Genomic DNA, 23421 nt, shown 5'->3' with positions numbered 1-23421 from the left:
ATGGGCTGGGCAGAGGTGGGGGCAGAGGATCGTGGCGGTTCCCCCTCCCACAATAGCGGTCCCGCCTTGTATAGTCTTAGGTGTTTTACACTAAGCTTCAGTTTTAAATAATTGTTTCGGGAGTGAGTGAGAAAGACGAGAAACGGCTTAACTTGGAAGTCTTCTCCTAATTGATGAAACCTAATTTCATTTCTGTTTTAAAAGGGGAGTAAGAGGGTTATTTGGAAAGGCTGGATCGTGAAGCAGTGGGCAAGGAACTGGAGCGCCGCGGTGGACACCGGGCCACGTGCCCCTGGTGGGGAGGGCACACTTGGGGCGCTTTCCGGACATTCGGTAGTACCAAGTCCGCCTTTCCTTCTCCGACGGGGCAGCCGCCACCCCGTCCGTAAGGGGGTAAATCCATGCGGCCCGGAGCCCCATGCCTCTCCGTGCTCAGCCTCCCAGCTCCGGCGGACGCTCGAGACCTTCAGCGCACAGACGCCGAGACTCGCCGGAGCAGACAGGCGCAGAGCCGGCCCTTCCCGGCCGCTGGTTCCAGGGGGAGCCGCCGAGCCGGGCTTCCCGTTGATTGGCTGAACGAGAGAACGGCCAGAGATGATTGGTCCGGCCGGATGCCTCTCCGCGCACAACCCGCGGCCGCGCCTTCTTCCGCCGCCACTGTCTGGTGGGCGGACGCGATTGGAGCAGACGCGTCGGCCCGCCCCAGCCCGCCCCGCCCCGCCGGAGGGCGCGACGTCACTACCCGGCGTGCCGCGCGCGGCGCTTCCCCCACCCGCTAATGTTTTGGCCGATTCAAGATGGCGGTGCAGGAGTCAGCTGCTCAGCTCTCCATGACCCTGAAGGTGCAGGAGTACCCGACCCTCAAGGTGGGGTCTGCGGGCCGGGCTAGCGACCGCGCTTGGCTAGTGCCCGCGGACCGCGGGGGGTCGGAGGGGAGGGAGGAGGGGCAGGGTGGGGGCCGGGGCGCGGCCTGGGGCACCGGGCGGGGTCTGGGGGGGGGCTTCTGCGGGGCCGGGCTTCCGGGATCCGGGGGGCTCCGTGCCGCGGGTTCCCGGGTGCCCTGGGGTCTGGGAGTCGGGGGGCCCGCGAGGTCCGCCCTTCCCAAGGTCCGGGGGTCTACCGCGCCGGGTTCTCCGAGATCTGGGGGTGTGTAGGGCCGGCCTCCCCGGGCCTGGGGGTCTGCGAGGCCGACCCCCTGGGCTTCCCGGCGGCGGCGGGGTCTGGGGGCCAGGCTTTCCGGGATCTGGGGTCCTTCAGGCCGGCCGGGTGTGGTGTGGGGCCGTCCATTGCCGGCCCTACCTTCGACTTCGTGGCAGGGCGTGGAGCGCGTCTGTCTGGCGCCCCGCTTCGCCCTCCGGAGCCCGATTGTGGACCCTTCGTCCAAAAGGAAAAAAGAAAAAAAAAAAAAGGAAAAAACAAACAAACGTGAACTGCCCCAGTGACATTTTGCGGTAGGCAGGCTTGTGGTTTTGGGGGCTGGGATGGAGGCCGGGGTTTGCAGGGTGTGGGGTCGCGGGCGCCTGGCAAGAGTGCCTGACGGTTGGTATCCAGCTGTCCTAATATCAGGAGGTATTGGTGTATTGATTTCCAGTCTCTAATTAGGGAACCTGTAAAGAGAGACTAACGACCTAATGGGAACCCATCTTGTGGGGCGTCACCAAACCTGAAATACAGCCCTTGCCACTAGGTTCCCAGTTGGGTGACCTTGGATGGCCACTTACCCAAGTCTCCTTCCCTGAGCATGAAGTCTGTGTCTCTAGTAGGAGGGGCCGCACTTGCTGCCTACCTAGTTAGCAGAGTATTTGATGGTGATGAGAACAAAGCATCTGGAAACGAATTTCTTAGGAGATCAAGGTCATAACATTCCAGGAGAACCGTGGTTGGGCATTTGTGATTCTGGACCCGTTCCCTGAGAGGCCAGGTAGCTTTTCTCTCCTCCTGGGAGACCCCCGCGTCCCCATCCACCTCAGTGGTGGCAGGTGGTGGTGGGTGCCCGTGGTGGGTTTGAATACTGCCCCACTGTGTTCAGCACTGTCGGGGAGACCCCAGGTAGGGGACGCGCCTGCTCTGAGTTTGCTGACTCCTATCACATGTAGGGAATGATAGCACCAGAGCCATCCCAGGTGAATCAGGGGGACTCTGCTGCCAGTCGTCACTACTCAAGTCAGACTGCCCTGTGCAGTCCTTGCTGGAAAGCAGAAACGAGGCTTTGTTGCTTTTCATTGACTAGTGGTGGAGCAGTGCTGTTTGTCTGCACCTTGTTTGATCAGGAAGGGCAGGGGAACTTTGGCGACTGCACCAGATGCCTGTTGTCTAGGCCCTTTCAGAATTAGGTGGTAGGTGTTCTTGTATTCAACTCCTTGAAGACCCTGTGGCTCGGAGAAGCCATGACATCATGCCACCCAAGGCCCCCAAGGAGACATCATTTGGGTTGATTTTTACCCCCCCACACACACACACTACATGAAAAAATGAGGCTTTCGTGGGGGAGCCGCTCATTTCTGGCCTATTGTCTCACTCAGCTTACCCCCAGGCCTGGCACTGGAACTGACAAAACTGTGGCAGTTTGGGACTAGCTGGTGAGTGTAGGCAACAACAGACAGGAAGGGATTTCCCCTCCAAGTTCTCTTCCGTGGTTTCATAATCCTGACTGTGGTTGATTTCTAGAGTTATTAAGTAGCCTTTGATTAAAAATAATCCTGCAGTTACTTATACAGGTAAAGAGATACTACAGTGTCAAGTGAGCTTGCGTGGTTAAAAGGAGTTTTACTTCTGCTTTAGAATGATTTAAATGAATTTTTGAAATCGGGGAAGCTACTTCCATCATTTTCCCTCATAGGTTGTCTCGATCACCTGTAATCCATCAACATGTGTCATTGTTGACAGTTGACATTTTTTCTAGATGTTTTCAGGAGTGATTTCTAGTGGATAAGGAGGAAGTTTCCCTGGGAAACAAGGGTCCCTTGATATAGGAGCATAAGTTAATACGGAATCCCCAGGACACTTGGGAGCTATGCCATTCACAGTCTTGAGCATGGTCCAGATGCACGAGCCTCGGCGTGGAGCACTGTGCAGACAGCGTGAAGTGGGGAGTGAGGGCCAAGAGCTGGAGTTCTACAGGGTGTGTACTATGCTTCTGGGCTTCGAGGGCATGCTCTCCTGCAGGGTAATGGGAGCCAAGTTCTCATTGCTTTCCTGACAGGCAGTGCCTCCTTGGACACGATGGAGGCAAATCCAGGCAGGTTCCTCACAGCCCCAGGGCTGGTGGCGGGCTCCTGGGTGCCTGTGGCACAGGTCTTACCTCCTGGCACAGCGGGAAGAGAATGGCACAGCCGTGACATAACTGCCCTGCATGTGTTGAGCTGGATGCCCTCTGCTCACTGAGCCCGCAGTCCTGGGGTGGGATGGGCTGGTGTGGGCTTTTGGGCCACATGAGTCCTTGTAGTGGGGGATGTGCATTGTAGGATGAGTACCAGCACCCCTGGCTTCTGCTCATCCCCAGAGTGTCTCCAGACATTGCCACATATCCCCTGGAGGGCAGAATCGCCCTGGTAAGAACCACTGGACTGGATTTTGCTTTGGGGAACTTGTTTTTTATGTTTTTAGAACAGCAGGGAGAGTGGGGTTTGTGGAAAACACGTTTGTGTTTCGGGCCTAGCTGTGTCTTTACCTGTGAGCACCTGGAACTGGAGGCCCTCTTTTAATTATGCTTTTAAAAGTGTTCTCTGAGGGGCGCCTGGGTGGCTCAGTGGGTTAAAGCCTCTGCCTTCGGCTCAGGTCATGATCCCAGAGTCCTGGGATCGAGCCCCGCATCGGGCTCTCTGCTTGGCTGGGAGCCTGCTTCCCTTCCTCTCTCTCTCTGCCTCTCTCTCTGCTGTCTCTCTGCCTACTTGTGATCTCTGTCTGTCAAATAAATAAATAAAATAAAATTTTTTAAAAAAGTGTTCTCTGGGTGCGTCTGGGTGGCTCAGTTGATGAAGCATCTGCCTTCAGCTCAGGTCATGATCCGGGGGTCCTAGGATCGAGCCCCATGTTGGGCTCCCTGCTCCCAGAAGCAGACTCTGGGAGTCTGCTTTTCCCTCTCCTGCTCCCCGCTCGTGTTCTCTCACTCTCTCTTTCTCAAATAAATAAATAGAATCTTAAAAAAAAAATTCTTATCAAAGTAACATGTTTTTCAAATTATTCTGCTGACCATCCTGTTTATATTTTGGAGTCTTGACTTCTGTTTTTCCCCCCTCAGAGAGTTGAAGTAAAATAATATCTTAGAGACCTTCTTTGCCACTGCCCAAATCAGGTGGGGGTTTTCACAGCCCAGGAGAGAGGGTCTGGCGTTGGTCCCTGGGAGACCTGGCTCTGGACCCTCCCTCCCCCAACTCCTCACCTTGAGTCTCACCTGTGCCTCTCTCCGTGCTCTCCCGGGGGCCTCTTCTTCTTGGTCTTCCCAGCCTGACCCAGCTATGTCCCCCTCCCAGCTGCCGTCTCTTCTTCACACGTGACAGGCTGGAGGAAGGAGAGCATGGGGCATTGTTCCCCGCAGGGTCTGTGGGCGTATTCTCCTATGTCTCTCAATTCTCTACGGGACTGTTGAAATGTTCTGCTTTTAATTTGGTGACAGTCTTGTTGACCAAATACTGGTCTGCAGTTTCAAAGCTGGGGTTTGTGCCTGTTGTAGAAAGTCTGGGTGCCAATTATATGCCTAAAGTTACAGCTTTTCCAGCTTGGTCTTCGCCGGATGTAGGGGATCATATGTTCTCAAGTTTGAGAAACCGTGGTAAGCATGAGCATGTGGTCTGAAGGGACAAAATCCTAAGTATGCTGAGTCCAGGAAGGAGGCAGTAGCCTGGGTCCTGATTCCTTTTTACTTTAGACCTTGTGGTTTACAGAGTGAGCCGTTCCCTCTCTCAGAGGTGGTTGTATCCCGTGAATGACACCACCTCTCTCTCTGGCTCCAGGCTTCTGAGTGTGATGTCCTTCCTCTTCTCAGGCTCCAACTTTGTCAGACCTCCAGAGCTCAGTCTGCTCCTACCCTGAGGGGCCTTAGACTGCCTTTGTCTTCCAGGACCCTACCAAAGCCAGAGCACAGTTGAAACGCTTTCCTCTTCCCCTTTGCATCCTCCTGACCTTCTACTCTTGTCTCTTGTGCTACTGCTCAGATCCTGGGCCACAGACAAGACGTTGGGGTGGGTGGGCCTTTGGGGACAGGGGCTGCTCCATGTCAGGGTGGGTGCCCGGGTGGGTGCAGGCTGTTCGTGGTAGTCTAAACAAGCTTCACGCCGGGAAAGGAAGGGCTTCCAGCGCCCTACTCTCTGTAGCAGTGGGGTAGGCTGGAGCCAGTTCGAGCCCCCACCCAGGCAAGCAGCTTCAGCAGTGGCCAAGGGGCAGCTGTGCGACAGACGCTAGCGTGAAGTCTGCAGGTGGGGCTTGCTGGTGCTTCTCCCTCCCAGAGCCACCGCGAGGCACCCCAGAGCTGAGGTGCCACACTCCAAAGGCCTCGTGCTCCTTTGGCTTGTGCTCCTTGCTTAAAGAACCTCTGTGTGCTCAGTGGGCACAGCTGGGGACACTGGGGTGTCACAGAGAAAAAGATAGGGCTTGGCAAGGGGGAGGCATTAAACAAGTAATCTCAAACATCTCCAACCTTGAACAGGTGGAGTCAGGCCTGTATGAGGCAGGGGGAGGCTGGGGGCCCCCAAGGGGTCCGGGGGGGATGGGGGAGGCTGGGGGCCCCCAGGGGGTCGGGGGGGGATGGTCTTCAGTGGGCAGCCAGGGCACTTGCGCTTTGGGGCTGTGTCGAGGTCTTGGCTGACCCTAGCACCACTGGCACACAGACCTGTCAGAGCTGTAGGGCTTGGGTGTTCCGGGAGCCACACACAGGTCTTGACAGTGGGACCCTGAGGGCCTGGGCCTGGCCATGGACTGCAAGTGCAGGGGCGGGAGGGGCAAGCTGGGAGGAGGCCAGCCACTGTGTGCGGCTTGTGCCCTGCTTGGTGCGGACCAAGACATGGCAGAGCTCAGTGCACCTCTGGTCTTTCTAGGTGTACGATGTTTTAGAATCTGTATCCCTGGGGGCTATTTGTTTGAAAGCTTTCTGAAAAAAGATTTATTCACTGTTTCAGTAACAACTAAGTGATAGAAAAGAGGTATTATTAGTTTAACAACCCAGCTATTGAGCTGAATGTTGCTGATGGAGAAAACCCCCGAGCTGTGCTAATGGCCTCACTGACCCGTCCTCCCCCACCCCCATCTATGAACACAAGTACTGCACAGCCCTGCTTCCTGCTCCTCCTAGCCCACGTGGCCCCAGCTTGGCCTCCTCACCCACTTTCCACTCGTGACCGCTGCCGCCCTCCTTGGGTCTGCCCTCCCTTGTGGGGGGCTACCCCCGCAGTGATCAGCTGTGCCTGGAGCCCTCCCCTTCTTGCATGCGGCTCCAGCACATGTATCTCTTCCCTCCCAACTCAGTTTCCCCTTTTCAGTGGGTTCTGTCAGCACCTGGCTCTGATGGCCCCAGGTCCTCCTCCAGCCACTGTCTCCTATTCCTGCCCCCTCCCGTGTGTCTCCCTGGTTCAAGTCAGAAGTCTGGCCCCTGACATTCCTTGAAAATGTGTTTGTCAGGGTCACAGTCCATTTGACGCTGCTAAGGGACCAGTTGCCGGGCGGTTGCCTCCTTCACTTGGACCCCCTGCTGCCATTCTCTTGCTTCTCCCGGCTAGTCTTCTGCCTTCAGGTTACCTCCAGCTTGGGGTTCTTGAGTTTCCGTGGCAGCAACCAACCCTGGAGAGGTCTCAAGTCCTGCCTCCAGGCAGGCCTGACCCTGAACTCCCGCCTGGATGGTGGGCCACCTGCCAGGCCCCCTCACACGACTGAGTGGGGCTCCCTGCCCCAGAACTCATGCTTCTTGGCACCCAGCCAGCCCATCTTATGTGAAGACTCCTCCTGCCCTTTGTGCAGAGTTTGTTCAAAGGCCCTGGGGTGTTCCTGAGGCCTCTGTTTCCTACGATCTTTCTGTGATCCGTGATCTCCTTGGTCTCCATGGGCTGCAGGGCTCCAGTCTGCTTGCAGGTGGCAGGCAGGAGGGAGGGGAAGGGGGAAGGTGCCTGCTCCTTCCCAGGGGCCTCCCAGAAATGCCATTCAGCATTTTGCTTCTGCTCTGAGGCCAGAGCTTATGATTGGCTCTACCCAGCTTTGGGGGGACCTTAGGACAGCCTGGTGGGGGGCTTATTGCTGCCCTGGCCCTGAGTGCAGCTGGGGTTTGTGGCCCCTGCTGTGCTTTGTCCCTTCCTCTATTTTATGTTCTTTACAGCTTTAGTCAAAGTCAGATGGAACTGTCCCTAGTCTCTCTGCTTGCTTTTCTGTCAGAGCCCTCATTACAACTCATACTCCTCAGGGCGAGAAGCTGCGTTCTGCTTCCTCATTCCCAGGCTCTGGCCAGGCCCTCAGTGATCCTCACGGTGTCTGGCAGTGAGCACCAACTGACAGCCCCTCCTCCTTGCAACAGGGAGGACCCTGTTTGGCTCCCAGGTTTGTCCCTGGCTCACAGCCGCCCTCCCCCAGGGTGACCACGTACCGTGTTGGTGATCTTGTGCGGTCTCATGAACCTGAGGACTCTGTGCGAACTGGTGACTCCCAGATGGTTAGCTCCCCAGTCCCAGGGCCCAGGATCCAGTAGCCTCGCTGGAATCTCTGCAAGGTCGCTCAGCACATGCATGTCTGAACTCCCTACCTTACATGCCTCCTCCCCAGACCTCCTCCCCATCTTCCTTCCTTCCCCATCAGTTTAGAGCCTTGAGCTGTCTGTCCTCACAGCTTACATCCGTGTGTCTTTCCGCTCTAGCTCCAGCATGTGTTCAGAGTTGGACTGTGTCTTACCTTCCTTCTTCCTGCGCTGTGGTGCTGGCAGTGGGGGTGGGAGAGCTCAGAGCCTTTGCACATGTTTCCTTCTCCTGGAATTCTCTTCCTTCAGGTGTTCCTCTTATTCCATCACCTTCTTGGATCTTGGCTCCGCTGTAACCTCAGTGAGGTCACTTTGTTTCAACCGGGAGCCCTACCATCTCCCTCCTCTCTCTCTTTCTCCTTAGCTGTTACTGTCATCCTGCATTTTGCTTCTTTGGTTCTAACCCCTGAGATTGTAGGCTTTGTGGAGGGCAGAGAAATATTTCTTCAGTTAACGAATGAACTGTTAGTTAAATATTACTTTGGCAATTTTGTCCAAATAAGTAAAAGTTGAAACAGAAGTAAATGTAACTTCAAATGGATGAGACATATTATGTCTGTGTATCCAGAGAACACAAACAATTTGGAAAATTACTAGACTTAATGAGAAAGTTCAACACGATAACTGGGCACATAAAAAATATACAAAAATCAGTCACTTTTCTGGGTCAGCAACAACCGGTTAAAGCACCTCATGGGAAAATACCCGTTCACAATAACCTAACAGCAACAGAAAATACCAAGGGAAGCTTTAGCAGCTAGCATGATGGGTACTGCAGGAGACACACAGGGAGTCTCAGGAAGGGCCTAGAGGAGGACTAGCACCAGCAGGGAGTGTTGTGTCTGAACGTACTGATGGCTGAAGATGCCATCTGACTTGTTTGTGCTGGAGCCCGGACTTCTTATGTGTAATCAGGGAAACACAGGGAAGGGTGGGGCCGTGCCAAGGCCAGTGGCTGGTGTCCCCCTTGCCGACAGCCGCCACTTCCCGTCACTTGCTGCTCAGCAGTGAGGAAGCCTGCTCTGCTGGTGTTACGTACACAGGTCGACCCTGGTGCCCATCTGTGGTTGCTGTGTCATGTTTGGCCAGTGAGCCCATCCTGAGGGGTGGATGGCACTTGACCACGGGGAGGCACGGCCGTGGTGCTACCCCCACATGGGGGTCCACCGCCTGTGTGACACTGTACTGTGTGCGTGCTAGCTGTTGCTTTGCTCAGACCTCCCTTTCTAAGATGGACCAGTGGCATGGACAGATGTCTGCAGGTACCCGGCGGACTGTCCTGCGCTGAGGGAGGAGGGCATGGAGGTGCTGCTGGCGCTGTTCCCACGGCGAGTTCCGTCTGCTGCCCTGTGCTGTGAATGGGCTGTCTCGTCCTCGCACCCTGAAGCTGGCCAGAAATGTCACTGTTTTAAGAAGCCATTTGAAACTGCATGAGCCTCCCTTGAGGTGTGTGCTGTGCTTGGGAGATAAGCTCCGGGAAGGAGGAAGCCTTTGTGATTTGGGAAACTGTCCCATGCGACACATCCAAACACGAGGTGGACTCTTCAGGATGTAGATGTCTGCTGCCACTCAGGGCTCAATCTAACACTTTATTTTTTGGTAAAGATCTTATTTATGTGACAGACACAGCAAGAACGGGAACGCAAGCAGAGGCAGAGGCAGAGGGAGAAGCAGGCTTCCCACGGAGCAGAGAGCCTGATGTGGGGCTTGACCCCAGGACCCTGGGATCCTGACCTGAGCCGAAGGCAGACACTTAACCAACTGAACCACCCAGATGCCCCTTCAGTCTTACACTTTAGAAGATGTTCTTAGCTTTGTGAGAAATAGAAACCTCTTCTGAGGTTTCTTCATTGGGAAAGATAAAAAGTCCCATGACATTGGGGAAATCCTTCCTGTGCTGGTAAAAATGGCTGAAAACATGATGACAAACTAAAATGTATTTCTTTGTCTGCAAATACTGTCAGAAAACCCACAGCAAACATTGGAGAAGGTTTGAAGAAACACATACTAAAGCAAATGACACAGTGTAGGAGGATTGCTATAGAGCTGGTGAAAGTACAGATGTTTCATAGAAATCTTATGGTGTTTGCCAGATTCTCTTTTAATTATGAAAACAGGAAGGATTACTTTTTGTGAGTCACTGAAGGGGAAAAATGTACTGAAGGAAATACAATTTAACATCAGCTAACTAAACAGAAATCCTAAGATCTTAAAAGCTACAGTGCAACAAATTATCAAGGAAAAATTAAGTGGATTTAATTAATACAAATTTAAATCTCTGGTATACTCATATAAAATAGAGCCAGAATTTAAAACAAATAACGATTTTAAAAATCCACCAAATGTGACCCATAAAGAGCTGATTTGCACTGATGAGAAAGATCCAAGACTTCGTTTCTTCCTTGAGTGTTAGACAGGGAACACAAAGGGAAAATACGTTGGATTGAACCATGTAAAATTGCTGTTTTGTGGATTAAAAGACAATGGCTGAATAGGCTTAAGCATGTAAAGAGATTTGAAAAAAAGAAAAGAAAAGAAAAGAAAACTTTCCGTTAAGAAAAGCCCAGGATCAAGTGGCTTCACTAGTGTATTCTGGTAAATGTTTAAAGAAGAATTAACACTGATTCTTAACAAACTCTTCCCAAAAATAGAAGAGAAAGGAACATTTCCCAGCTTACTCTATAGTCAGTATTACCCTGATACCAAAACCAGACACAGATATCCAAGAAGACTATAGACCAGTATTCCCCAGGTGTTAAAATCCTCAACAACACACTAGCAAATTGTGTCTGACAACATAGGAAAAGAATTATGTACCATGAGTAAATGGGATATACCCCAGGAATGCAAGGTTGGTTCAAGGTGGAAAAAGCAGTGTAACACACACCACAAGAGTATAAAGGACAAAACCCACATGATCATTTCCAAAGACAGAGAAAAAAAAGCACTTGACAGAATCCAACACTTTTTCATGATAAAAACACTCAACAAGGGGCGCCTGAGTGGCTCAGTGGGTTAAAGCCTCTGTCTTTGGCTCAGGTCATGATCCCAGGGTCCTGGGATCGAGCCCCCGCATTGGGCTCTCTGCTCAGCAGGGTTCCTGCTTCCCCCTCTCTCTCTGCCTGCCTCTCTGCCTACTTGTAATCTCTGTCTGTCAAATAAATAAATAAAATCTTTAAAAAAAAAAAAAAAGGCTAAAGATAGATCAGTGAACTAGAACTTAGAGTCCAGATATAAGCCCATACATAGTAACTCTCAGTAAGGGTGCCAGGACAGTTAATAGGGAAGGGAGAGGCTTTTCAGCAAGTGGTTCCAAGACAACTGGATATCCACATGAAAAAGAAAGAAGTTGAGTCCTTCGCTTACACCGTATGCAAGCATTAAGTCAAAATGGATCAAAGAGTTAAATGTAAGAGCTAAGATTCTTAGATAATCACACCTAAAGCACAGGAAACCAAAACAAAGTTATAGGTTGAACTTCAAAAGTAAAAAGCCTGTGCTTCCAAGGACAGAATGGAGCAAAATGTTTGCATGTCACACCTGGTAGGAATCTAGTAGTATCCAGAATTTACGGGAAAAGAGTTCTTAAGGTTCAATAATGTAAAGACAACCCAATTTTAAAATGAGCAAATGATTTGAATAGACTTTTCCAGAGAAGATAAACAAATGGCTAATAAGCATTGAGAAGATTCTCAACAATATTACTCATTTATGAGATTCAAATTAAAAACCACAATGAGATACCACTTTCTGCCCCCTAGAATGATGATTCAGAAAGATGGCTGGTAGCAGGTGTTGGGTGAGGGTATGGAGGAAACAGAGCTGTCCTGCAGTGCAGGGCATGTAAAATGGCAAAGACACTATGCAGAGCAGTCTGGTGTTTCTTGAAAAAGCTCGACATAGAGTGGCCTGCCATTCCATTCCTCAGTAGAGCCCCCAAAGAAGCGAAAGGTGTCCACATGAAAACCGTGCAGGAGTCTTTGTAGCCTTATTATTCATAATAGCCCAAAATTTGGAAGCAGTCAAAATGTCCATCAACATATGAATACGTAAACAAATGCGGTATGTTTGTGTGATGGAATGCCATTCTTCCGCAGTAAAAAGGCATGAAATACATGTTACATCATGGCTGAACTGTGAAAACATTACGCTGAAGCCAGCCCAAAGTCCATAGGCTATCTGAGTCCCAGTGTGTGAAGTGTCTGCGATGGGCAGACCCAGACAGGTTGTTCGTGGATGGTTGTCTGCCTGTGGGGAGGACCTCCATGGCAGTGGGATTTCTCTTTGGGTTGAGGAAATGTTCTAAAGGTATTTTATGATGATACTTGTGCAACCTTAAAATCATATTAAAAACTATGAAGTTGTACACTCTAAGAGTGTGAGCTTTATGGTATCTGAATTATATCTTAATTAAAATTGGTAAAATAATGATGGCCTGTCAGCATTTTTGTACGCTTCAACATAATAGATAGTTACAGAGCACTCATGTAGGGGTGCCTTGGTGGCTCAGTTGATTAAGTGTCTGATTCTTGATGTCAGCTCAGGTCTTGATCTCAGGGTCGTGAGTTCAAGCCCCGCGCGGAACCTACAGAAGAAAAAAAAAGAGCATCCTGCATGGTGCTGGCCAACCTTGGGAGGGTATCCATGACGTGCTACTCTGCACACATGAGTTAACTTTAGGATTGATCCACAGAATTCCAGTAGGCAGGTCAGAGATGAGACACAGTTTTGATAACTGCTGTCAAATTCTCCCCCTTCCCCATGCTCCCTGCCAGCCATGTATGGGGTCCAAGTTACCCCCAAACTTCACCATAGGTTTTCTGTAGCTGCACTGTCCAGCACAGCAGCCCCAAGCCCTGTGTGACTGTTGAGTGCTTGAAATGTTGTTCATCCAAATAGGTGTTCGACGTGTAAAACAAAATGTGTACTAGCTTTTAAAGATTAAACACAAAGAGAAAAAATAATGCAACATGTCTAATAATGCAATATTTGGGGTGTATTGGATATATAAAATACACTAAAATCAGCTTCATTGCATTCTTTTTAATGTGGTGGAGAGAAAATTTGAAATGGTGAGCACACACAGCTCACCGTTCCACAGACAATCCTGCTGTGGCTATATCCTTTCCGTTTCTCTTACCCACTTATGCTCTAGTTCTCTTTCCGTAGCCATCCAGATTTGTAGTGAGTACCAATATTGTGGACTTTCCCTCCCCATATTTGTTCTCCGTCTCCTGTGCTTTTTTGTGTCTTTTTCCCTTTCCTTCTTGGTAGATTGATAAGGTTTTCTTTGTTCCATTTAATTTCCTCTTTTGGTTTGACAAGCTCACTGCCACACCCGGGTTGTGACAGATCCGAAAGGTCTCCAGACGTTGTTTCCAGGTCTCCCCTTGGAAGCATTCTCCCTGGTGGCAAACCGCTCCTCCCCCTGGTGTGCTGGTGTTGGAATGTCACATAAAGGGACCTCACAGCTGCACTGTGTGTCTCGCTTTTCCCCCACCTGTGTCTGAACTTCAGTGGTGGCACCCACATCAGTGGGCAGTTTACCGTCCCCATGGATGCATGTTTGAGATGGTTCCCATCTTGGGCTTACAAATAAAACTACTACGAGCATTTGTGTACAAGTCTCTCTGTGGATTCTCTTCTATTTGTTTCTCTTGGAATTGGAATTGCTGAGTGATGTGTTACATGTATGTTTACCATCATAAGCAGCCAGAGTCTGTTCCTGAGGGTCGTGCACACAACTGCCCGCGATAGCATCCAGGTGTCCTCAGCCTGGCCGGCAGGTGCTGGGAAAGTCCTGCTAGCATGCCCTAGTGTCCTGTCTCGGCTCTCCAGAGAAACGGAACCATCCTGTACGGGTGGAAAACAGAGAGGGAAGGTGGAGGGGGAGAGAGGTGGAGACTGACTATGCAGAATTGGCTTATGGGATTATGGGGGCTGAAAAGATCTGCAGTGGGCAAGCTGGAGCCCCAGGAGAGCTGACAGAAGTCTGCTTTACCCAACCCAGTGTGCAAACACGATTCTCCAGACACGCCCAGAGCCACGTCTCACCCTGTGTCTCTACCTTGTGGCCCGGTCAGCTTGACAACACATACCACTAACTCTCACATGTCCCCTTGTGGCTTGAACTTGGATATTTCTGACTAATGATGTTATGTGTCTTTATTATTAGACCTTTGTATATCTGCTTTTGGGACTTTTTGTTAAAACCTTTTGCCTGTTTTAAAAATGGGATTGTCTTCTTGGTCTTGAGTTGTAAGAGTTTTAAATATGTTCTAGATGAAAGTCCTTTGTCAGATTTACATACACTGAGTGTTTTCTCCTACTCTTTGCCTTGCCTTTAATAATTGTCTTTCAAAGAGAAGTTTTAGTTTAATTAATTTCTCTTATAGCTAGTGCTTTCTGTATCCCTGTGAGAAATCTTTGCTTCTCTTAAGATTGTGAGGGTTTTCTCCTGTGTTCCCGTCTAGAATTCTGTAGTTTTAGCTTTGACATTTGGGTCTGGTCATTTAAGAATTTTTGCGGCCCACATGAAGTCCAGGTTGTGGTCCTCTCTCTCCCATGTGGCTGTCCAGTTCTCCTCTGCTGTTGCAGAGCGGGTCCTCTCTGCCCTGGGTCGCTGGGCTCCTTGTTGGGATTCATATCTGGGTTCTCCACCCTCCTCCAATCCTGGTGTGTTCACTGTAACTTCATGGGAGCTGTGGAAATCAGATACCATTGCCGTGTGTTATCAGCACCATAGGAATATTTTTTATCATGGTAAAGCATAGCATGAACTAGTCATCTCCATTTTTTTTTTAAAGATTTTATTTATTTATTCAACAGACAGATTACAAGTAGGCAGAGAGGCAGGCAGAGAGAGAGAGGAGGAAGCAGACTCCCTGCTGAGCAGAGAGCCCGACTCGGGACTCAATCCCAGGACCCTGGGATCATGACCTGAGCCGAAGGCAGAGGCTTTAACCCACTAAGCCACCCGTGCACCCCTAGTCATCTCCATTTTTAAGTGTGCAGCAGTATTAGCCATATGCATGTAAGGTCTCTTGAGCTTTTTCACTTGCGCAATTGAAACTTTGTACCGCTTTGTCTTGATCAATTCAAAATGCCGTTGGCTGGGGCACCTGCCTTTGGCTCCGGTCATGATCCCTGGGATCGAGTCCCGCATTGGGCTCCTTGCTCAGCGGGGAGTCTGCTTCTCTCTCCGCCTCTGCCTGCTTGTGCGCTTGGGCGCTCTCTCTCTTGCAAGTAAATAAAATCTTAAAAAAAAAAAAAAAATGCTGTTGGCTGGGTGCTTGTAAACTACAGAAAGTTCTCCCAGGTCCTGGAGGCTGGAAGTCTAAGATGAGAGTGCCAGGGTGATCTGGTTCTGGTGAGGCCTCTTCCATGTTCCTGATGGCTGCCTTCTCCTGTGTCACATGTGGTGAAGACAGTGGGCAGTTCTTTCAGAAGATGCTGATCCCAGTCACGAGGGCCGCACCTTGTAACCCAGTCCCCTCCCAAAGCTCCGTGTCCACATACCATTTGGTTGGGGGTATGTGGGTACATTACGGGCGTGGGGACACATCTGTCTGTTGCACCATTAAATCCCTCCCCTTTTCCCCAGCCCCCCCGCAGCCGCCCTCCTTTGTTCTGTTTCTGATCATTTGGCTACTCTCGGTGTCTCCTGGGAGAAGAGCCCTACCCTTCAGTGTTTGGTGACTGGCCATTTCACTTGGCGTGACGTCCTGCAGCTCCTCCATGGTGCGGCATTGGGAGGGTTTCCTTCTTTCTGAGGCTGAATCATATTCCATTGGGTGTATACACCACATTTTGGTAGTCGGTCCCTCCGTCCGTCCATCTGCCCGCGGACACTTGGGTGCCTCCCTATCTCAGCTGCAGGGCCTAATGCTGCCATGATCATGGGTGTGCCGGCATCTCATGGAGACCCTGCTCTCCGTTCCCCAGGGAACACGCCCAGACATGGAACACTGGGCCGTGAGCTCATCCTGGATCCTCCACACTGTTTTCCATAGCGGCCGCAGCCCACAGTGCATGGGGCTCCCGTCGGTCCACGTCCTCGCCATGGCTCGTCGGTGTCTGCTCCTCCGAGAGCCGCCCTCCTATGGGCTGTGACGTGGGGTCACCTGTGGTTCTGACCCGCATTTCCCTGATCCCTGGTGATACTCAGCGGCCTGTCCTGTGCGGCTCGGCCACTGCACAGGTCCTCCGGAGAGCTGTCCGCTCAGCTCCTCTGCCCACCTGGGGTTGGGGGTTCGTGCCTTTGCTCTGGAGCTCGAGCTCTCCACCTGCCCCGGGTGCCAGACCCTTTTCAGCCTCACACTCTGCCTAGGTGCCCTCCTCTTATGGGGTTACGGCCTCACTATAGATCGCTTCCTTTGCTTCACATGAATTTTAAGTTTGGCTAATCCCATTTGTCTGCTTTTGGTTTTGCCTGTTGCCTGTGCATTTAAGACTACATTTCATATTTGCCTCTTACTTTGGAATTCTTTCAAAATCTCTTGGATTTAGAGTCACCTTGTCCACTTTCCTTAGGCTATGGATTGGTTTCTTTCCTTCTCGTTCGACTCTTATTTACTGGTTTCTTTCCTCACTGCTTTTTGCTGTATCTTGTTTCCTCTCATTGATTTTGTTGTTTGTCTCACTGAGGGCTCTCTGAGTAATTTTCCTCCCAGAAAAGGGATGTGGCGCTAACCTTGGCAGTGCCGCATATCTAGAAGTATCTTAATCTTGCCCTTCTGGAATGATAGCTTGGCTGCTTTCAGTATCTTCAGCATTTCAGAAATTCCATTCCTTCATTTGGCCAAAGCCCTTCTTGAAGGAGGCTGTGAAGGAGCTGTTGGTGACAGAGCAGCAGGGGACAGTTGGGGAAAGGCAGGGGAGGCCTGGACCCCAGGCTGGGTGCCCTGTGGGCAGAATGCTGAGCAGCTTTCCAGAGCCAGCTGCCTGGTGTCCTCAGGACGGAAGCTGGCACTGGAGACTGCTCAGTGCTCCTGGGACGTAAATTCTGAGAGCTCCTGGTGGGGGATGGGAGATGTTGCTATGGGCCAGACCGGTGGGGGGTCACAGGACACGTCAGGGTGTGGGCAGCAGAAGGTGAGGTCCTGAGAGCTCACCCCTGTGGAGCTTGTGACCAGGTGTGGGGCGGGAGCACCAGGGACAGCTCAGGGGTCCTTGGGTGGGAGGAGTGGCCCCAGAAAGCTCCTGTCCAGGCCATTTGGAGGTCAGACTCAGGAGTGGAGGCTGAGGGGCTTACTCAGGCCCAGGGAAGATACAGGCCACATGGTGAGAGAGCAAAGTGGGCCTCACAACCCCCCAGAAGTGTACGAAGTCCTGACTTAGTTTCTTTTATCAAAAGATAGAAGAATTAATGTTGACTGTAACCTTATAATATAAGTTGGGCCTGGGTATCGATGATGGACTGAAGATGAGTGTTAGAGTGTTGTCTGCTTCTTTTTGGGTAAAAGTTAAAAATGGAGGCCTGTAGCGCCTGCTTCAGAGTCTCCTTTTCCTCCCCTTGGCTCTGAGGGATGAACATCATGCCAGGTGTCGTGAGCAGAAGGCAGGACCTGAGACTCCTGGGATTCCCGTGCTGGTGTCCCCTGAGCTTGGGTATGTTGACCACAGGGAGACCTGCTGGATCTTAGGGGCACGGCAGTGTCCAGCGGGTGTGACAGCGCTTACCGGCTGCTCCCGTGGCTTTTCAGTTGCCTGGAGCTGGAGGTGTTCCCATCCCCTGGCTTGCGTTTGGGCTGACAGTGTGTGCAGTTGTAGGGCTTTTTCTCTTTTCCCGTGTTGTGGTTGTTTTGTTTGTATTTATTGAAATGTAGTTTTAACATCTGAATTTAGAATAAAACTTTGAAGCTTTTGTTATCGGGCATCACGGGATTTGTTTCAGTTCACTTTTCAGTGATTCTCTTGATTGTGTTTTATGGAAATATCAGCCAGGTCATATTGGAAACACACAGAACATATTGGAAACACACAAACCGTCTGGCACAGACGGTTTGCAGGCCCTGGGGTGGGTGGGGCTCTGAGAACAGTCCAAGATTCTGAAAGGGAGGATGCACGCATCAGCATCCCACAGTCGGCCAGCCTCAGGGCCTCCGCCGAGAGCTGCTCTGCTCTGGGCGAGGGGGGTCAAGCACATGCTCGCACTTGGGTCTCCGTGCTGTGCGGTGTTATTAGGAGGGACCTTTGCCAAAACTGAGGCTCAAGGCAGGGAGCCCTTTCCTTTGGACGTGGAGGATGGGACCCGTGTCTGCGCCTGGCACCTGCTCGTGGCTTCACTCTTGTCCACGTGCCACAGTGGAAGGCTCTTCAGGGACTGAAACCGGAACAGGCCTGGTTAGGTCAGGGACCTCAGTGTAGGTGACGGTGGATGGGTGTTGTGGGCGCTCTGCACCACTCCATGTTAGGGACGGTCCTTTTACTTTGTCTAGAGACTCTCCTGTCTTGCTTGTGTGAGACCATGGCGCAGTTGCAGGAAAGCCTGCTAGATCTGGCTGCTGGGGATGAGCCCTCCCCAAATGGTGGACATGGTTTGTCTAACAGCATTTTGCCTCTTGAGCCAGGAAGACCCAAGGTGTGGTGGACAGGAATGTTTACCTACTGCCACCGTGTCTGCAGGGCAGCTGGGGGGGGGGTGGCAGCTGGGGCAAGGGCAGTACTGGACCCCTGGCCAGGTCTTGGGGAGGTCCTGCTGCTAGGGCCCCTGGTTGGTGTCTAGGTCCCCTAGGTGTCCCTGCTCCTGGGAATCCCAGGTTCCTCCCTGCCATGCATGGCGCCTGGCACCTGGTGGAGCAGCAGCGCAGACTTCCGTGGTGAATTGCTGGCCGCCAGGAGGTCCACGCCGCATGAGCTGCATTTGACGAGTGGGAAGTACTGGACCTGGAGCCCGGAGAAGGGCTGGGAACAGTGTTGGCAGCCACTCTCTCTCAGTGACACGCCATCCTTCCTGGGTCTTTTGTTGGCTGTTCTATAGGGAGAGGTGGTTTTGTCCCTGGGGGCTGAATAAATATGGTCTGACTGAGATGACTTAGATGCGTACCTGTGGCGACATGCTGACACCCCAACCGTCTGTGCGCTTCCACCCTGTCCTGCGTGGCCTTCCCGGTGTCCCGAGTCTGCGGCCCCCGCCGGCCCCATCACAGGCCACTGCAGGTTTTCCATCTGATGGATCTCGTGGTGGTCCTCTCCTTCAACTGTTTGGCATCCTGGATGAACTTTGGGATTATTTTGTCAGTGTGCCCTTAACGGTTTTCTGGAAAGAAAGGAGCTGCCTCTGTGGATTTGGGTGGAGGGGGGCGGGTATGCGTCTTCTCATTAGTGTCCTCATCCAGGAACACAAATGAGCCTCCGTTCACGCAGGCCTTTTGTGGGCCTCGGTCAGGGTTAGAGTAGATGTTTCTGTAGAGTGCAAGGATCCTAGGACATGTGCCTGCCAAAACACTGTGAAGGGGGTCTGGGCGTCGCTCGTGTAGGACTGCTGGTGCTCACACACCAATTACCGTCCTTCCCCAGGTGCCCTATGAAACACTAAATAAACGCTTTCGGGCTGCTCAGAAAAACATTGATCGAGAAACGAGCCACGTCACCATGGTGGTGGCCGAGCTGGAGAAGACTTTGAGCAGCTGCCCTGCCGTGGACTCTGTGGTCAGCCTTCTGGATGGTGTGGTGGAGAAGCTCAGTGTCCTCAAGAGGAAGGTCAGTGCGGCTTCTGGACCGTCCTAGGAGCCCGCCTGCTTACGTGTGAGCTATGTGTGGGTCCCACAGCCCAGCGTTCTGATGGACCCAGGCTGTCCCCAAAAGGGCTGTCTTCTGCAGGAGCCAGGATGCAGGAGAGACCAGACAGCCGTGCCTTGGGGAGGTGGGCTCTCACGGCCAGAGTGTGGGAGAGGCGAGCCCCCTCCATGCTCTCTGTGCTCTGCAGCCTCTGCGGGGCTGGCATCCGGCTTCCAGTCCTGTGCTCCTATTCCTGTGTCACTGGGTTGTCCCGGCTCTGGAGTGTCTCAAGCACAGACAGGAGGCAGATGATTTATTATTTTTAGGCTTTCCCCTCAAAGCTTCATGTAGGGTTTCTCATTTCTGGGAGAGGGAGGTAGGGTACACTACTGTGCCCGGGGAACCACCCAGCGAACACAGCAAGATGCTTTATAACATCCTACTGAACATGTCAAAGGGCTCATGGGACAGAAAGTTGATCACCAGAATTGGGAGGGCAGGGGCCAAGAGGAGAGAAGGGCAGGACCCATGGCTGCCTTGCTGGCCAGTGTCTGGGGCCAGCTTGGGGGTGGGGGGAGGCCAGGGCTGGTGGTGCGACCTGGTGGCCGTGTATGTCAGGTGGGGATGCCCCAAGTGTGGCCTCCTGTGGCAGAGCATCACAGCCTGTTTCAGAACACCAGGGGAGCCAGGACCCTCCTCTTCAGCCTGGGGTAAGTGGTCCCAGGCGCCAAGCACACTAAATGCATTTCCCAGGGGCCGGACACCGTCCGCCAGAGCGTCAGGGGTAACAGAGGACCACGAGGTGCATGGGAAGCTGTGGTTGAGGTTTGTTGAAGTGTGGCAGGAACAGGAGACTTCACTCAGATTTCAGACATAGAGATTATCAGGGACCAAACTTGACTATATCCAAAGATTAAACAGCTGAGAATATTGCAAGGGGATGTAAAGCAGAAAGCATAATTGGGAGTTTAAAATAAACCAAATAAAACGTAAATTAAAAGTATAACTGAAATGAAAAACTCAAGTGTTTGCTTATAACACTTTTTTTAGCATTTAACAATCAGACAAAGCTAAAGAGAGGATTTGTGAGCTGGAAGGTAGGTGTGAGGAAATTACCGAGAAATTCTAGCAGCACACAGAACCAAAAGCACAGAGCTGTGTAAGAGGGTGGGAAGCCACAGAGACTAGATCGGAGACCATGTTTGACCAAAGTCAAGAGAGGGCACAGGAAGACTAGCCAAGATTCTCAGAATTGATGGAAGTTACCAGTTCAGAGTCCTAAATGCATTAAAAAAAGATAAACCTAGGATTTCACATCATGAAACTGAAAAGAGAGAAAAATCTTAAAAGCAACTGTAGTAAGAAAACCACTTCCAAAGGAGCAGCAAGTATCCTGGCAGCAGAGGACAGCTGGAGAGCATGGTGAGCGCTTGAGGGAAACACAGGCCGACTGGGGCCCTGGGTGCATTTGTGTGTCTGGCTCCTTGGTGGCCCTGACCATGTGTCACCTACTTGGCGGTCAGCTGCCATCCCAGCCAGAGCTGATACGGAACGTGTCTGTGGAGCTGTATTCATTTAGAACAGACTTGACGTTGAGGGGAAAAGTATTAGCAAAGATAGAAAGCCGCAAAATGGTAACAGATGGCTGAGGTAGCCAGGAAGCGGCAACAAAGGTGCAGTCAGGCTTTGGTGGCACCTCAGCCCCAGACCACAGAGGGCAAGAAGGTGCGGCTCCGAGGGGCAGGTGTTGACTTGCCTCTGGGTGATGACGGGGGACAGGGGGCGCTCCCCTTTGCTGCTTCCGTCCCCCAGCCCTAGGGACACCCCCCGCCCCCGGCCCCCTCTGATGTCTCCTGCCCTGTCGCGGCAAGGGCCCTGTGCTGAAGTGCCTTCTGCCCACGTCACAGGCGGTGGAGTCTATCCAGGCGGAGGACGAGAGCGCCAAGCTGTGCAAGCGGCGGATTGAGCACCTCAAGGAGCACAGCAGCGACCAGCCGGCAGCTGCCAGCATGTGGAAGAGGAAGCGCATGGACCGCATGATGGTGGAGCACCTGCTGCGCTGTGGCTACTACAACACCGCCGTGAAGCTGGCACGCCAGAGCGGCATTGAGGTGGGCATGCGCGGGCCCCCACCATCCCAGTCCGGGCACCAGGGCCAGTGTGTTGCACGTTCCGGCAGCAGCCTGTGGCAGGGGGTCGTCCCCACTCTCTACCCGTCCTTTGGTACTGTTCACGGTGTCCCACCCACCTGTCTGCAGCGGTTCCTGCAGTTCAGGCGTAGAGACAGGCGATGCTCTGGTTCTCAGTGCCCACGCAGGCCAGGCTCTGTGGAGCTTTGGGAGGAAGGCTGCTCAGCAGTGGCAAAGGTGTCCAGTGCCCTCACCCCGTGCCAGCACTTCTCAGACTCTTGTGCACCTCTGTCTGTTGTCTAGCCTGTGTGCTGCCCTTCTGTCATTGGGCCGTGTCCATCTCCCTGGCCCACCGGTCTCCACTCTGCACCCGGTAGTCCCTTGGCCCTGCTCCTCCTACCCTCTTCCTTCCCTGCCCAGCACAGCCATTGTATACCTGATGGACGGGCTCTGTGGTCCTTGTGTTTGTCTGGCACCGCCGGTGCCTCTGCATGGTTATGTGGGTGCTCGTAGATAGCCTGCACTCCTCTCCCTGCCCCTGTGGGCAGAGCTTGGCCAGGTGCTCCTAGCCTCAGGAACATGGGCTTTGAAGGGGAGAGAGACAGGTGGTCCAACAGGATTGTTTACAGGCGTGCATAGGGCAGAGGGGCGGGATGGCTGGTGATTTTCAGAAAGCTGGTTGGGGTCAGCTTGCAGAGATGAGGGGAGGGTCCCGGGACAGGCCTGGGAGCTGCCCGGTATTGGGGTGTGGGGGGTCTGAGCACGCGCAGAGCTCATAGAGTGGGGCTTCCCCTCAGCTGAGATGGGTGTGGGATGGGGGTGTTGAGTTGGAAGCACTGCTCTAATAGGCTCACTCTGGTTCCTCTGTGAGTCACGGTGATGGCGGTGGTACTACCTTGGACATCGGCTAAAGGGTCCCTGTGAGATTTACATGTGGAATGCCCAGCTCCACAGCTATAGGTAGAATTAAGGTTGCTTCCAGAAGCAAGCTCAGGCCCTTGGGGTGGGGGGAGGTCTCCTGACGAGATGGGGTGCTGTCACCAACCAAGAGGTCGATGTACCAGGGTTCATTCACATTTAAAACTTCTGTTTGTCAAAAGATGCCATGGAGGGAGAGCTTATCAGGTCAGCCCAGATAGGGGCTGTGTTTCACACACGGAGCCATGGTCCTTAGAAGAGAGTCCTATCCCGCTGGTGTCTTGGTGTGTCTGTCTGCATTTGAAATCAGTGCTGGCACCTCATGGGGGCGACCCTGATTGTCTGGCGTGATTTCCAGCCCGCCTCCAGTAATCTGGTTTAACACCTCTGGTGTGGCTCCCACACCCCAGGGTCCATGGACATCCAGGACAGCCATTGGCAGAAGAGAAAGATGGCAAAGACCCAAATCCTGAGGCCGTGTGGACCAGAGACACAGGTGGACCCTGAGGTGCAGGCAGGAGAGGCCACCTCTCAGAATTTAGAGAAAAACTGAAAACCAGAGATGGGAAATAGGAAAGATGACCCTCATGTAGGTGGCCCAGTGTTTCCCTGCAGGGAGGTTCTAGAAAGGAGAAGAAAATGCCAGAGAGATGGCCAAAGCAGTGGTTCATGAGAACAGGCGAGCTCTGAGATGATGTGAGGCTGCAGTGCTCAGCACTTACTGTCAGAGCTCATGTCAGGAGGGTTAGGGGTCAGGGGGCAAGGAAGCAGGGCTCCCACCCACACATGAGGGGCAGAGCAGTGTCTCTCTGGGTCTGCCCCAGTCTGACCTTGCCGCCTCGACAGGCCTGCAGTCAGGGTATGGGGCCTGAGGCCAAGTGAGGCTGGGGATCCATCTGTTGGTTCCGGAAGACTTGGGCGACCTGGCCCAGACTGCCCACT

General features: G+C 52.5%; 1 protein-coding gene across 3 annotated transcripts in view; it reads left to right on the top strand.

Moving 5' to 3' along the window:
- The first annotated feature begins 747 nt into the window (after positions 1-747).
- MAEA (macrophage erythroblast attacher, E3 ubiquitin ligase) overlaps positions 748-23421 on the top strand; it is a 32212-nt gene continuing 9538 nt past the window's right edge. For all 3 annotated transcript variants that reach the window (XM_032856607.1, XM_032856601.1, XM_032856615.1), the window contains exons 1-3: positions 748-866; positions 19232-19414; positions 21340-21543. In XM_032856607.1, the coding sequence (XP_032712498.1) occupies positions 798-866; positions 19232-19414; positions 21340-21543 (456 nt within the window). In that variant the 5' untranslated portion in view covers positions 748-797. The remainder of the gene's footprint in view (positions 867-19231; positions 19415-21339; positions 21544-23421) is intronic.

The sequence above is a fragment of the Lontra canadensis genome, unplaced genomic scaffold (assembly GCF_010015895.1).
Source record: "Lontra canadensis isolate GAN:19392208 unplaced genomic scaffold, GSC_riverotter_1.0 scaffold1, whole genome shotgun sequence".
Classification (NCBI taxonomy): Eukaryota; Metazoa; Chordata; class Mammalia; order Carnivora; family Mustelidae; genus Lontra; species Lontra canadensis.
This window is presented reverse-complemented; position numbering and strand designations above follow the sequence as displayed.